At 31.0% G+C, this 16,001-nt stretch overlaps 1 protein-coding gene across 1 annotated transcript; it reads left to right on the forward strand.

Annotated features, from left to right (window-relative positions):
* LOC104787659 (DELLA protein RGL1-like) lies at window positions 10,273–12,104 on the forward strand. Its single transcript, XM_010513261.2, has one exon. The coding sequence runs from the start codon at window positions 10,440–10,442 to the stop codon at window positions 11,964–11,966; it is 1,527 nt and encodes a 508-aa protein (XP_010511563.1). The 5' UTR covers window positions 10,273–10,439; the 3' UTR covers window positions 11,967–12,104.

Genomic DNA, 16,001 nt, shown 5'->3' on the forward strand with positions numbered 1-16,001 from the left:
ACATATTTATGTGCAAATCCAGTCTTTCACTCTAGGATGAAGCACATTGCTTTGGATTATCATTTCATTCGAACTCAAGTTCAGTCTGGAGCACTTCGTGTTGTTCATGTTTCTACAAAGGATCAACTCGCCGACGCTTTAACCAAACCACTCTCACGGGCACCTTTTGTAACACTCACCGGCAAGATTGGAGTTACGCCAAGCCCCTCCATCTTGAGGGGGCGTATCAAGGATAAATCATGACCTATGATTTATTCTGATTGATATTCACTATCTTCTATTTATGTAAATATGATTCTGTAATTACTCACTCTAGAATACCCTAGAATCTCTTGTATCTGTATATAAACTCTCTCCATTGTACTTAATAAAATCATCCTTCATATTATCTTTTACAATCTCATGTCTTGATTTAAACAAGATGATACTCATATGGTATATGAGATTGAACGGAGGTTAAGTATTATACAAAAAATGCTACAATTGTTTTTTCATATTACATAGCTACTAGGTATCAACCCACACTATGTGCAGAATCCAAACCGACACAGGTGAACAAGTAGAGTATACTAGGACGCTTGAGAGAACCATGTCGAAGGAACTGGGCAAAATGACCCCGTAACTATATACATATAAAACTAGAGTTATGTGTAAATTTATTTTCTAAGATCTAAAATTTTTTGAAAAAATATATATTTATTTATAACCCGCTCTTTTGTTAATATATGCAAGATTTTTTATTTATTAAATTTTTTTATTTATTTTGTGTAATAATATGTTTTACTCGTGAAATATTATACCAATAGTATTAAATAAGTCAATTCCCTATAATAATGATTATTGTGATAATTTTATATTGGAAATTTTAAATATGTGAATAGTAATCATTTTTCTTAATACATGAATAATTTCCGGTTTGAAAACATTTTAGATCTAAAGATTTCATATTTTAATAATTAAATATGTTATAAAATGATTAAAATAAATTTTAAATTTGAATGTTTGAATTTTTTAATTAATTGTAAAGAAATATTCCATAAAAATGAGGGCAATAAATTTATTGGTGTTATGAGCTCTCTAACGATGACACATCAGCATTTTCTTGAGAATGCTAGTCTATTAATATATAGGGATGTGGAGCAGAATATGGAAACTATGTGGAGCAGCAAATATAAAGTGGCAGCTCTATAAGAGAATTTACAACAAAGACGCCAAGTTACAACAAAGAAGTCCAGTAACAAACTATATTTCTTGACGGTTAAAAAAAAAGAAAACTATACTGTTTTTCCGAAATGAGCTCATAATACACAATCCTACCAAAAAATAAGAAATACCATAATGCTTTCTTTTTTACTGAATTGTAAATTTTATTATGTTGTTCATTCTCCTTTTTGTTTTTAATGATTGTAAATTTTATTCAATAAAAAGAGAAACATTTGTACAATAGTTGCTCATTCATTCTCCCAATGTTAAAGACAATGCGAAAGGATTGCAAAAATATTAATTTGCTGCAAGATAAATTTTTCACCATTGCTTTGTATAATTAAGTAAGTTAAATGGAAAATTTTGCATGTGTAAATTTTTTTTGATTATCAACTTTTTAAAACGTTCAAAAAAATTGATTTTACTAACGTTCTAGAAGACTAGAATGTATACTGCAAATGAAATATTTTTCATGGTGTATTAGATGAACGAAATTCCAAAAACTCAAGATTATAGGTGATAGATCATCGATATCGCATCATTCGCATGTATATATAAAGTTGTATAGGATTCTCTATTAGAGAATAAAATGTGTAACCCCACCACCATATGTCACATGAAAAGGCATGTTATATTTTTTTTGGTTAGACAACAATTTTAATGGTCCTTAAAGTTTATTTTTCTTTATTCCCTAATTGTTCTAAGCCTCTTNCCCCTTTTTTTTTTTTTTTTTTTTTTTTTTACTTTTATTAAGAAAACGAGAGACCTCGCAAAATGCATTCTTTTGAGTGAGACCAACAGAAAATAAAGCAATTAGTAAATTCATGTTTTCTAAAGAGTTTTAATGGATTAATACATTTTTATTGGTTTATAAGCTGACGGAAATAAAATCATTAAAAAGAAAGGTAGTGAAGCAATTTTTAAAAGCTTTTATTCTTGTTTAAATATAAATAGTGGTAGAGAAATGGGTTCTCCATATATAGGATGATACATGGAAAAATGATTGCCAACTACGTCAAGTATAGGCCAACACATCGCCACACATACAAACAATATAAATGTTTTGTTAACTACATGAACTATTGTCATTACATAAGGACATGCATAAACAAACATGAGTTATGTGTACAACACCATAACCATCTAATTCCGATGATTTGTTTGCCGGAATCCGGTGTTGACCGGTATTGACCGGCGTTGACCAATGTTGACCGGTATTGACCAAAAAATTAAAAAATTTATTTATTTTTTACAAAAAACAAAAGTTTAAAAAAATTACATAACTTTACTAAAAAATTGTATAATAAATTTTTACTACAAAATAATACAACAAATATACATTTTCCTTTTATAAATTCAAAATTTGGTTTTTAATTTTATACCATATCATTTGTATACCCTATTATATTTTATTATGTAGCATGCTATTAAATATTTTTATATAACAAGTATATAAAAATAATGGTAAATCAAAGGTTATATAGCAAGGTACAATATACTTTAACAAAAAAAAACAAATTAGACTCAATTATAAAAAGTCTATGAACATTTTTAAGCCAAAAGATTTTAAGAAAAAATTATATGTCTCATCATTTGTTATATATCATATTATATTTGTTATATAAAAGGAAATTTTTGTATATAACAAAATTTTACTACAAAGTATTATAACAAATATACATTTTCCTTTTGTATATAACAAATATAATATGGTACATAACAAATATACATTTCCCTTTTGTATATAATAAATATAATATGGTATAAAATTTAAAACTAACTTTTGAATTTACAAAAGGAAAATGTATATATGTTATACTATTTTGTAGTAAAATTTTATTATATAATCTTTTAGTAAAGTTATGTAATTATTTTGTTGATTTTTATTGTTTATGAAAAAAAACAAAATTGGTCAACGCCGGTCAATATCGGTCAACGCCGGTCAATACCGGTCAACACCGGATTCCGGCAAACAAATCATCGGAATTAGATGGTTATGGTGTTGTACACATAACTCATGTTTGTTTATGCATGTTCTTATGTAATGACAATAGTTCATGTAGCTAACAAAACATTTATATTGTTTGTATGTGTGGCGATGTGTTGGCCTATACTTGACGTAGTTGGCAATCATTTTTCCTATCTTGAAGACGAATAAAGTATTTGAATAAGAATATAAGATACTACTCCATATATAATAATCTTTCATTTATAATATAAACATTATAAACATAGCCTCTTCGTGTTAAGTAGCATATAATTAAAATAATAATGTTGTTATCTATATACTTATTTAAGCTATCCTTTAAACAAATAACCATACTATATGTAAAATATTACACAAAATATCACTGTATTTTAATACAAAATATAATAACAGAATTTTAATATTAATTTGTTGTAACCTGAAAATGATTATCCAAAAAATAGTAATTATTAATTTATTAGATTACAAGAAATCATTAATAAAATAATTTCGAAATTATTTAATAATAATAATAAAATTATTTCGAAATTATGTAATAAAATAATTAAACAGATTCTATTTATTGTTTCAGAAATCTTAGGAAACAATAACAAACTATTTACAAAATTATAAAACTTAAATTTATTTATAAAATTAAGATTAAATATTTACATATCTAAATCATTTAATAATAACAAATATATATTAAAATTATGATACAACATTGTTTATATTTTTTAAAATATATCTATATACTTATTTAAGCTATGTTGTTAAAAATTTAACCAGTTCTGATGTGACATATTACGAAAATGCTATTATATTTTAATAATTTTAATAACTAACAAAAGAAAAAATTAGATTTGTTAACAAAATAATAAAACTCTATTTATTGTTTCATAAATCTTAGGAAATAATAACAAACTATTTAATTGGCTAAAACTTAATTGCTTATACACAATATTCACTATATAAACAATACTAAGTGTATAATATTGATAATATACATAACCTAATTGTAATTTTCACCTATAAAATTAATATACAGCATGTTAAACCAATAACTTCAATTTGTAAATTTGGTATATTAAGATCTCTAAACACGCTCACATCAATTTGTAATACCAAATCACGGGTCAATACATGTTTTGTTAGATTTTTTTGGCTTTATCGAATGTATAATTAACGAATTTGATATTGCACCAAACCAAAATAGTAGTACCAACTACAGGTCGAAATCAGAGTACGACCTTAAGTAAATTAAATATATGATTTTATAAAATGTATAGAATTAATAAATTTTCAACTATTATTTTGTAACAAACAAATCCAAATTTACATAAATATTTCCTCACGCTGGTAACATTATTCTACAAAATATTAATGTGCATTTATGAGTCAGGTAATAAAACGGGTAATGAGACGGGTAACGAGATGCTCAAAAATTAAATTAATATCCGATACTTGATCATTATTCATGGATAATATAATTATTATAGCCGTCACTCGACCCTAAAGCTACGGGTACCTTTTTCGGGACGGATACAAACCGAAAAACGGGTCCAATACGGGTATCGGTAGTAGTTTCCATGCTTCTACCTATTAGTAGTTTAATATGAATCAAAATTCACCATATAGTACTATATTATATAACATGTAAATGAATAATACAACATAAACATAATATTAGCAAATAATAAAATAAAAAAAATTCTCCGCGCTACCAGAGCGGATTATTATTTGTTATGGTTATTTCACCAAATTAAAGCATGTAAGTGTGTAACATGTAAATTATTATAAATGAACCCTCAATGCATGAGTAACACATGCAGAGAAAACGATCGTGTTGAATATTTATTGTGTCCACCAGATACCAATCCATTTTAGATTACCTTCTTCAAGAAACATAGACTAAAAGAAAATGAAGTAAATGTGATGGATTCTCTTTAAATTACCAACAAATTATTATCAAATAAATTTAAATAAAATGAAGTAAATGTGATGGGATCCCCTTTTAATTACCTAATATATCTATATATGGATGTAATATGTATATATTGGTTGCTTGCAATTGTCTTGTCATTGGTGGAGACATATAGTGGCTCAACTTGTTTTCACAAAATATATCTTTGGTCTCGTGATTGTAAGTTATAAATTTTCGTGATGATCTTTCTGGAAAATGTAGGGTCTTTCTAATAAATCTTATGTATCATGATTGGTTGAACATTCAATTATATTGGTGAAAAGCGATTTACCACTCACTATATCAAACTCTAATACTACCTCCAAATTATATTGTCTTGGTGACACACTGATGTCTTGTCGTTCTTTGGCCAAGATTTTTGATCATCAACTCCTTCCAATAATTTTCTATGTAATTGACAACATATTGTAATAAGAATATCTCTATCATATTATCGGCATTTTAAGGGTTTGATCAAGTACTACAACTTAGCCCTAATGTCAAAATGACAAAGACCCAAAAAAAAAAAAAAATCACACTATATGATTGTTTGTAACCCCTTATTGTTGAACCACTTCTCATCGGATTTTTACCGAGATTACAATTGGTTTGTCATTTACAAAAAAAAAAAGTTAAAAGAAACACATTCGTAAGTAGTAACTTGGTTATTTTCATTGCAAGTAACTTGGTTATTTTCATTGCAAGTAACTTGGTTATTTTCATTGCATTCCCAAAATGTTACAAGTTTTCTAATTCACTCCAGTTATATGAACAATTATCATATAAAGGGACCACACGCTTTCAAAAATCACTTTTGGAGGAAAAAAAATTATATGAAAAGCTAGTGAGTGATGATAATCGATCGGAGATGGGGCAAAATTATGAGAGCGACAAGGAACGTGAGTCACATGGAACGATCGATCATATTATACAGCAAACAGAAGTCCCCACACCAACATGAATTGGTGTCATATGTATGAATGTGAAGGGCCAAAATCATCAAAAAGAAAGTTTTGTGTCATTGTGGACCTCGATTAAGGGTAAACTCGTAATTATTTTTATTTCTATTTTTAATTCTTTTTTTTTTTACACTCTTTAAAATTAAATTTTTCCCCAAATCGGCTATGAAATTATCGGCCTCTTTTTTGGCCCACCATAACAATCCAACCACTTTAATTCCTTCTTAGTACAACAACGGCTACTTCACTTTAACATTGTCTAGCCTTTTTCTATTTTAAGTCAAAATCTTGACAATGCACATGACCCCCTTAGGAATCTTCATTAACGATATTATTATCGTACATATATTAGAGGTTGTTAATCATCCCTCCCAGCTAACTCGTTTGGATAATATTTAAGAACAAGATGGTTTGAAATATTGGCATCGTTTCTAGCCACTTGTTTAGGAAACCATTTATCACTTGTAAGTCAAGTTTAAGACCCAAAATACATATAACGTACCCATCAATATTAAATAAATTATTTCATTTGACATGTGACTAGAATATTATTGGTGGTAAACCTATGGTTAAAAACGAGGGGGAATTCACGATGATTCGACCCCTTCCTAGATGTGTGACAGATGAGGAATCGACCATAATCCTGAGCTTTTCAAATGCTCTTATAACTTACAATTACTCGAAAACGAGAAGACTAGAAGGCAGTCTGAAAGATATGGAGTCTACTATTTACAGAATGAACCAACTTAGAAACAGAAAACTGATCGGTAAGGATAATAATGTACTGATTCGTCCAACTCCAACATCTTAATTATGGTTATAGCATGTGTTGTGGACGGATCGGTACAAGGTGGATAGTCTCATCGATTAAAATGTAGATTCACCGGAGTGGCCGGCCTTTTGACATATCTGCATCAGGTTATTGATGGAGTTTTCTTTTCTTTTACGATCTCTCTTATTTTTTGACGAACTAATATTAAAACCAATAAATTGACATAAAACATTCATGTACACCCGCACGTTATGTATATAAACAATGTTCAATCGGTTCGAAGCCTTTGAGAAAAGAGAATCTGTAAATACTCAAACATCAACACAGAATATGGAAAGGAGATATTTCCAAGGATATCATAGTTTACTTGAAAGACAATGAACATAAATCAAAGATGTATTGCTCTGATCATGATACCGCAACACCTCTTTAATTCGTGTGGCCAATTTTTTCTACTTTGGTGGACTATTTTTTTAATGGTGAAGTTAACAAGATAAAAGAGAAATCAAACTACTAACTAAGCAATTAACAAAGTTTTTTCAAACGATTAGAAATTAACATTGGATCAAGGGTCTAACTAAGATAAGCATGAATCAAAAAACAAATAATGATGAAAGCAGTTGAGATAAACCCAATCATAGAACTTTAAATCACTTATTTTTGACTAGTTCTCTTTTAAGACACACTAACCATCCTTGTAAATCACCAAATTTTACTAAAGTTTCATTTGAAAAATAAATAACCAAACAACTAGTATATTTGTAAACTCAAAATAACCTTAATTTTAAGTCTCCTTGACTAAGAAAAAATCAATTGATTTTTGTTTAGACATTTTCACAAACATGTTTTGAGAGGAAAACCCTCCTAACTAGATTATAATGATCAAGTCTAGTCTACCATTAATAGCAACAAAAATTAAGAATCTAACAACACTTGGACCTAGCTAGATATCAACATCTAACTACTAGTTCAGCCTAATCAAGCATGATTCATAACCCCAATTATAATACTCATGCATTTTAAAGACAAATAAATACATAAAAGAGAAATGAAAAACATGGTTTAATTGAATGATAAATATGGAGAGATGAAAAATTATTCACTATTGCATTAAAATAATTAAGACGTTTGATCTTAATAAAAATGTATGGGAAAGTATTTTAGGTTTATTAACAAGCTTAAAGAGAATAAAACATTGTTTTAGAATTCATTAAACAAGGAAGATTTGGAGGGGTGAACCAGTAATACCGTTAACAAATGGTTGTACATGTGAAAAACTTAAAATAATTTCTTTGACTATCTAAATTATCAAAACATACTTGTTGTTTGTTTTTGTAAGTAATACTAAAATAACTTTACATTTAAGCAATTAGAAAATTTTCAAGATAGGTGACGTACTATGAATACGAGGATAAAACACGGAAAATGTTTTATGGTAATCTCCAGGGATAATGATAGGTATTTTAATATAAAAGGTAATGCTCACATGCTAAAAGCTTGCATGGGATTCCACAAACAATGGTGAACAAAGATTTCACAAGTAGTTTTAGAGTGGAACCCATATGAGTGTAAAGGGATATGGACTCACGCCATCGGGGCCGGTAACAATCTTGGTTCGTAATGGGATGTTGTATTATGTGTCTGGGTGATTGTAATATCCTGAAAATTGGTTGTGAACGGAGAAACTTTTAAGAAAAAGAACTACCAATACGTTATTTTATAGCGTATATATGCATCTTTTTTGTAGATCATGTCGATAAAACTGCAGCTTTAGGCTCTGATTAGGAGAGACTTTTAAGGCTTTAAAATTAATTTCAAGTCTTAAAAGCCAAAATTTTACCAATCATGCTTTTATTGTTTTATTATTTTTAAAAGTTTTAAAAGTCTAACTGCCCAATTTTTTAGTTTGTACGTACAAATTTTTAAAATCACAAATGTGAGACTTTCTAGGCTGTAAAAAGTAAATAATAATAAAACTGTAATTATTTTTCTTTTTCTTATTATCCATGATGATTAAAACATTCATTTTCAATCTATATATAATTTATCATAAATATATTATAATTCATTAAAAGTAGATTTTTTATTTCGGTTATTTTGAGATCTATTTTTCATAATTATTTTGCATCAACAACCACTATAACACATAATCAATTATGTCATATCTTCATATTTTTTAATTTGTTGAAAATATTTATCTATTTATTTTTTATGAGTTTTTGTATTTTAAAATTCTTTTTTTTTATTTCTTAGCATAATTTATATTTATAAAAAACATACAATAAAAGTAACAGCCATGAAAGTTTTAACAGTTAAAATTTCTACAGCAAAAGTCTCTACAACAAAATTTTTACAGTCAAAGCATCTACAACCACAAAGAACATCTGTTACCAATCAGGACCTTAATTGTGTTTATGTTAGAGAAATTTTAGGATTGGTATCATAACCACACTGTTGTCTCGAATGATTTTTAATTCTGGTGTATGTTGTTTATTTATTCTCGAATGATGTCTTATTTATGATATATTTTACTTTGTTTTCATAATCTCTTATGCTTATATTACTTAATATTCATTTCTTATATTGTTATTATGATGATTCGAATTCGTGTGGTAACACAACAATGACGCTTTTAAAATCACTTGGTTACATAATTAATTTGATTAATTTAGATGTATCAGCAACATGCAAATGAGTTTGAATTAAGATTTATAATTTAATATATGGACATAACAAATTCCTTTCTTTATTCTCATTTATAAAGATGATAAAAAATTTTGAACAGTAATCACAACATAATACATAATAAGTGAATCTCCTAATCACAAAAAAAAAAGAAAAAGAAATGGATGTCTTTGTAGTTGAAAAAAATAGGGTGGTGGTTGGCTTTAGACATTGGACTTTCTAACCTAAATTGTTTCTCTACACTACAACTTCCAAATCAGAGCTGTTAATTCACTTGATTACACATAGTCTATGATGTAGAAATCTCACAAATCACAAATATATAATCAAATACCAAAAATAATTACTATAGACTTAGAATATCTCGTTTCAAATAATGATGTCAGGTTTTACATCAATCAAAACTGAATTTTCTCGAGAAGCATATTTCGAAAAAAAAAAAAAAAATTATTCGCAGAAAAAGAAGAGAAGGGAATCTATTATTACAGTATAGATTATATAGAAAGGAAAATAAAATAGGTAAATAAATTTCCTTTTATAATTGCGCTTTAGATTGCGGTTGTACCACGGCTCTGCTCTTGCTTTTAAGAACTTGCCGGTACTAAATTTCATATACTCCAATTAAAAGCTGGCTCGATACCCCAAATATTTCATTTTCATTTTATTTTATTTTCATAAAATAATAATCATACATTATAAATACAAAAAATCAGATCATTATTTTTTTTTAAATATACTAGAATTTTATTTTTCTTCTTCTTGTTCAATTATTATGACACTCCCGTGTTCCTAATCTCCTCTCTCTCTCTCTATCTCTCTTTCTTCTCTGCTTACAAAATCTTTAAAGATTTCATATTTTTACGCTAAAGATTATTAAAGAACTCGGTTTTAATGAAGAGAGAGCACAACCTCCGTGAATCATCCACCGGAGAAGGTGGGAGCTCATCAATGACGATGAAGGAAGAAGCTGCCGGAGTTGACGAGCTTTTGGTGGTTTTAGGTTACAAGGTTCGTTCTTCCGACATGGCTGACGTGGCGCACAAGCTTGAACAGTTAGAGATGGTTCTTGGTGGTGATGGTGTCTCGAATCTTTCTGATGAAACTGTTCATTACAACCCTTCTGATCTCTCCGGTTGGGTCGAAAGCATGCTCTCGGATCTTGACCCGACCCGGACTCAAGGGAAACCTGACTCGGAGTACGATCTGAGAGCTATCCCTGGGTCAGCAGTGTACCCACGTGAAGAGCACGTGAGCCGTCGGAGCAAGAGGACGAGAGTTGAATCGGAGATGAGCACCACGCGCTCTGTGGTGGTTATGGATTCTCAAGAAACTGGAGTGCGTTTGGTCCACGCGCTTTTAGCTTGCGCTGAAGCTGTCCAAAAGAACAACCTGAAGTTAGCCGACGCGCTCGTGAAGCACGTGGGGTTACTCGCGACGTCTCAAGCTGGTGCGATGAGGAAGGTCGCGACTTACTTCGCTGAAGGGCTAGCGAGGAGGATTTACCGGATTTACCCTCGTGATGATGACGTTGCTTTGTCGGATACATTACAGATTCACTTCTACGAGTCTTGTCCGTATCTCAAGTTCGCTCACTTCACGGCGAATCAAGCGATACTTGAGGCTTTTGCTTCGGCGGACAAGGTTCATGTTATTGATTTAGGGCTTAATCATGGTTTACAATGGCCGGCTTTGATTCAAGCTCTTGCTGTGCGTCCTAATGGTCCACCGGATTTTCGGTTAACCGGTATCGGTTCTTCGTTAACCGAAATTCAAGAAGTTGGTTGGAAACTTGGTCAGCTTGCGAGTACAATTGGTGTCAATTTCGAGTTTAAGAGCATTGCTTTGAATAACTTGTCCGATCTTAAACCGGAAATGCTAGACATTAGACCCGGTTTAGAATTTATCGCGGTTAACTCGGTTTTTGAGCTCCATCGCCTCTTAGCTCAGCCCGGTTCGATTGATAAGTTTATATCCACGATTAGATCAATCCGACCGGATATCATGACTGTAGTCGAGCAAGAAGCAAACCACAATGGTACGGTTTTCGTCGAACGGTTCACGGAATCCCTACATTACTACTCAAGCCTATTTGACTCGCTCGAAGGCCCCCTGAGCCAAGACCGAGTAATGTCGGAGTTGTTCTTGGGACGGCAGATACTAAACCTTGTGGCTTGTGAAGGTGAAGACCGGGTCGAAAGGCACGAAACACTAAACCAGTGGAGAAACAGGTTTGGTTCAGGAGGATTTAAACCCGTGAATATTGGTTCCAACGCATATAAGCAAGCGAGCATGTTGTTGGCACTTCATGCTGGAGCTAATGGTTACAATGTGGAGGAGAATGACGGTTGTTTGTTGCTTGGATGGCAAACTCGACCGCTTATTGCAACATCTGCGTGGCGGATCAATCGTGTGGAATGAATAAATAATGGGAATGTGGACATTGTGCTATATACTTTATTGCATTGCTGATTAAAGAAAAAAAAAAGTCCCACGTTTCCCAAATTTTTATGAATACTAAATTTTTGTTCACGAGATATTGACCTCGCACAAAGTCTATTTGAGGTCAGGCCAGTAACATTTGATCGTATCAGTTGTTTTCATTCGAAAGGTCAAAAAGAGGTTTTTATTTATTTAATTTATTGATTTATTTGTTTCACTAAATATATATATATATATATATATATATATATATATTNATATATATATATATATATTATTGATTTAGTTGTCAAAAAAAAAAAAAATTATTGATTTATTTCATCTGTGGTTTTTGATAAAATTACAGTTTACTGAAGGGATGAACTTTTTATTCGGATCTAAAATTTGATTTGTTTCGCTCCATAAATTATAATATTTGTAGAAGATAAAATATCTATATATGAATAGTAAAATCTTAGGTTGAGATATTTGATTTTAAAGTATAGATATTTAATGATCTGTTATATATTTTTTAAAAAGAGTTTTTAAATGTTAGTTCATATAACATATATAATGTTTTAAACAAAAACTAAATTTATCTTATTATATAAAATTGAGTTTTGAAAGTTAGCCACTAACAAGATTTTGACATGTGTTAAGTTTTTATCAATCTAAGATTTTGACATGTGTAAAAGTTAATATTTAATATGAGGGATTTGAGATTACAACAAAAACAAATATTTTGTTTTAAACAATATTAATAATGTAAAAAGATAATTATCAAAAAATTACAAAAATTAAAAGTTTTTAAACAATTATAAGGAAATTATATATATATATATATATATATTTCATACAATTCAAAATTATAACATTATTTATATATTTTTAATTTTAAGTTATTAATTCTAAAAAAATAGAAATGAGATTAAAGAAAATATACAGTTAATTATTAATTCTAAATTTTGTAAATACTCACTTCTATATAAACATAGATTATCTCATAATTTTCATCAAACAAAATAATTTATTCAAAAATATTACTTTCAACTTTGTTCTACTAGCAAAACTTTTTGAAACAACCCGACCCTTTTTTAATATAATAAACTAATTAAATACCCCATAATATTTAATTATAACCCAAACAATTAACCAACATCTACAACTCCAATTAACATAAACCAACCATCAACATGCACAACAAAAACATATAAACCTAACTAACATAACCACAACACAACAATTGAGACCCTAGATCATCGCCATGATTCCACGCTACACATTACCTGCACCATGACCACTCTTCAGGCCAACTCTAAAATGTCTCAACCATTCGGGTGTTTACACACGCTCTTTCCAAAAATAGACAAGTTCTAACTATTTATAGAACTTTCTATTTGTTGCAACTGCACTTTCCATAAATAGGTAAGCTTTAACTATTCATAAAACTTCCCATTTTTAGAACGTGCATATCTCGTAGCACCGTAATATCACCAATCAAAAATCCATGAGAACTGATCATCTCATCTGTGACCACTCTTCAGGTCAATCTCTAAACATTCCCGCCACTCCAGGCATTTCACTTCTCTTTTCCAAAAATAGACAAGTCCTAACTATTCATAGAACTTTCTATTTTTGGAAACTTTCTATTTATGGAAACTTTCCATTTCTATAATCGCATAATCCCTTAACCCATTCCACATAAAGATTTCATAAGAACTAATCATCTTATTAAATCCTCTCCAACAACATTGTCAGTAAATCCGCAATACGGTCATCTCGGTCTTAGCAAAACCTGTTGCCACACTCACAACACTAGACCTCCAGCAACACCAATAAGCACACCAGCCACACCCTCAGACCCCCACCTGACCAGCATACGAATTACGAACTTGCTAAACAGTGGTACTCCAGCCACCCTGGACAAAGTAAGTCTCCAACTTAACTTCTCAGAAATCTATTTCCAACACATCCACTTTCACAAATTACCGCCAACGGTATTTCCCGATACTAGCGTGATTCACCACTTTCCAACAACTAGTCAATTGTCAACTGCACTTCCCGCACATAAGCTAAAAACACTACACGACTAACAGCACAGAAAATAACTTATCGTGGAATCTCATTGAAGGCTCAAAGATGATGATTCTAGGACTCCATACTCACTCAAATTGACTAACTACTCATAATCAATTTCCATCACTCAACAACCATTCATACATCATGCACCAAGCAATAGGAAAATAATTCCACCAATTAAATTTCCTTAAACCGCTCTAAACCATCCACTTAACCATCCTAGAACCGTAAGGGCTCTCATACCAAACTGAAACAACCCGACCCTTTTTTAATATAATAATCTAATTAAATACTCCATAATATTTAGTTATATCCGAAACAATTAACAAACATCTACAACTCCAATTAACATAAACCAACCATCAACATGCACAACGGAAACATATAAACCTAACTAACATAACCACAACACAACAATTGAGACCCTAGATCATCCTCCTCCTCATCGCCATGATTCCACGCTACACATTACCTGCAACACAAACACAATGAGATGCGTGAGTATAACCAGAAATACCCAGTAAGGCGATCCTCCCATCTACGAGCTATATACACAAGCAAATTAAGAGTACAACCACAAATAAAACATAACAAACCAGTCATTAAACAGGTTACCCAATAACACATTCACCACACCTACATATCATCACACAAAACAAGTCATACAACCCAATCACTCAGATAAGCTCATGGTCACGCACTCACCTTAACAAGTGATTCACGAAAATAACTATAACCAAAAGAAAAGCTCTCAAATATCAAAGAACAACCAAACTCGCTCCTACAACCAATCACAACAACAAACAAACATTGAAAACAAATTGCCAGAAAAAATCAGAAAAGAACAACCTCAAAAGTAAAACCACAAAATCAAAACGAACCATTAACTTTCCAATCCCTCCAGTGAAAAGCATGGTATAGACGTCCAGAAGCTTCCCACAAAATTTATGGACGATCAGATCTCAGATGAAACCGCAATCGATCCCGAAACACCCACTGGTCTCAATCCGTGACTGAGAAAAAACGCCCCATGAAACTGCTGATATCTCCTAGAATATTAACTCAAATTTACTTATGTAAAAAGGAGAGCGTAGGAAAATGATAGAGAGCGGAAGCTTAATTAACGGACTTCTCCAGGAGAACTCGGATTCACAAACGGATCTTGCTTAGAACATCGTAACTTGATGAAGAAGCAATAAGGATAGGGCCGAGATCAGGAATGATATCGACGTGGTTTTGTAAGTCCTCCTTGCAGGGCTTGAACACAAGATCTTAGGGTTGAGAATCATTCTCTCTAGGCTTTAGGCAAAGCTCTCTTAAAATAATGTTTATTCAATAATCAATAATGCCTTTACAATAGAGACTCACGGCTCCTTAAATAATAAGAATCATAAAACTAAACCCTAACGCAATTAAAAAGTTAATCTAACAATAAAAGGCCTACATCTAAATAAAGCCCATACGTAAATATAAAACTAGAAACAATCAAGAGGTCCGATCATGACATTGGTGTCGTGATCGTCGCAAAGATGTGCTGCATCAGTCCCTCCAGGTTAGAAGATTTGACCTCGAATCTGAAATCGTCCAAAACCATCCTTTGTCCACCAATTCATAATATTTTCGCTTAAGAACTTCATGACGTTTCTTTTTCCGCCTAAAGGGCGACTTGGGACAACTTCTTCCATATAGAGCCTTTTTTAAAACAATCATGGTTCCCAAGCTCCCTTGAACACGTGTGACCACCAGATCCTCTTTTTTCCTTGAGCTCCTCGTTCCAGCCAATAAACGCATGCATCATATGCAAAAGACTAAGTTGATCTCTCAAATAAAAGTTCCATGTGATACCATGACTCATCCCAGAAGCGTCAGTGGAGTATGAAGTCGTTGATCTGAATTTGTGGTGAGAATGTTGATGTCCTGTGATATTTATGGAGATAAAGATGATCCTTGGTGAAC

The sequence above is a fragment of the Camelina sativa genome, chromosome 5, assembly GCF_000633955.1.
Source record: "Camelina sativa cultivar DH55 chromosome 5, Cs, whole genome shotgun sequence".
Lineage (NCBI taxonomy): Eukaryota > Viridiplantae > Streptophyta > Magnoliopsida > Brassicales > Brassicaceae > Camelina > Camelina sativa.

What these genes read in the sequence shown, in the direction of transcription:
- LOC104787659 (XM_010513261.2), top strand. Translation starts at nt 10,440, where the DNA reads ATGAAGAGAGAGCACAACCTCCGTGAATCATCCACCGGAGAAGGTGGG.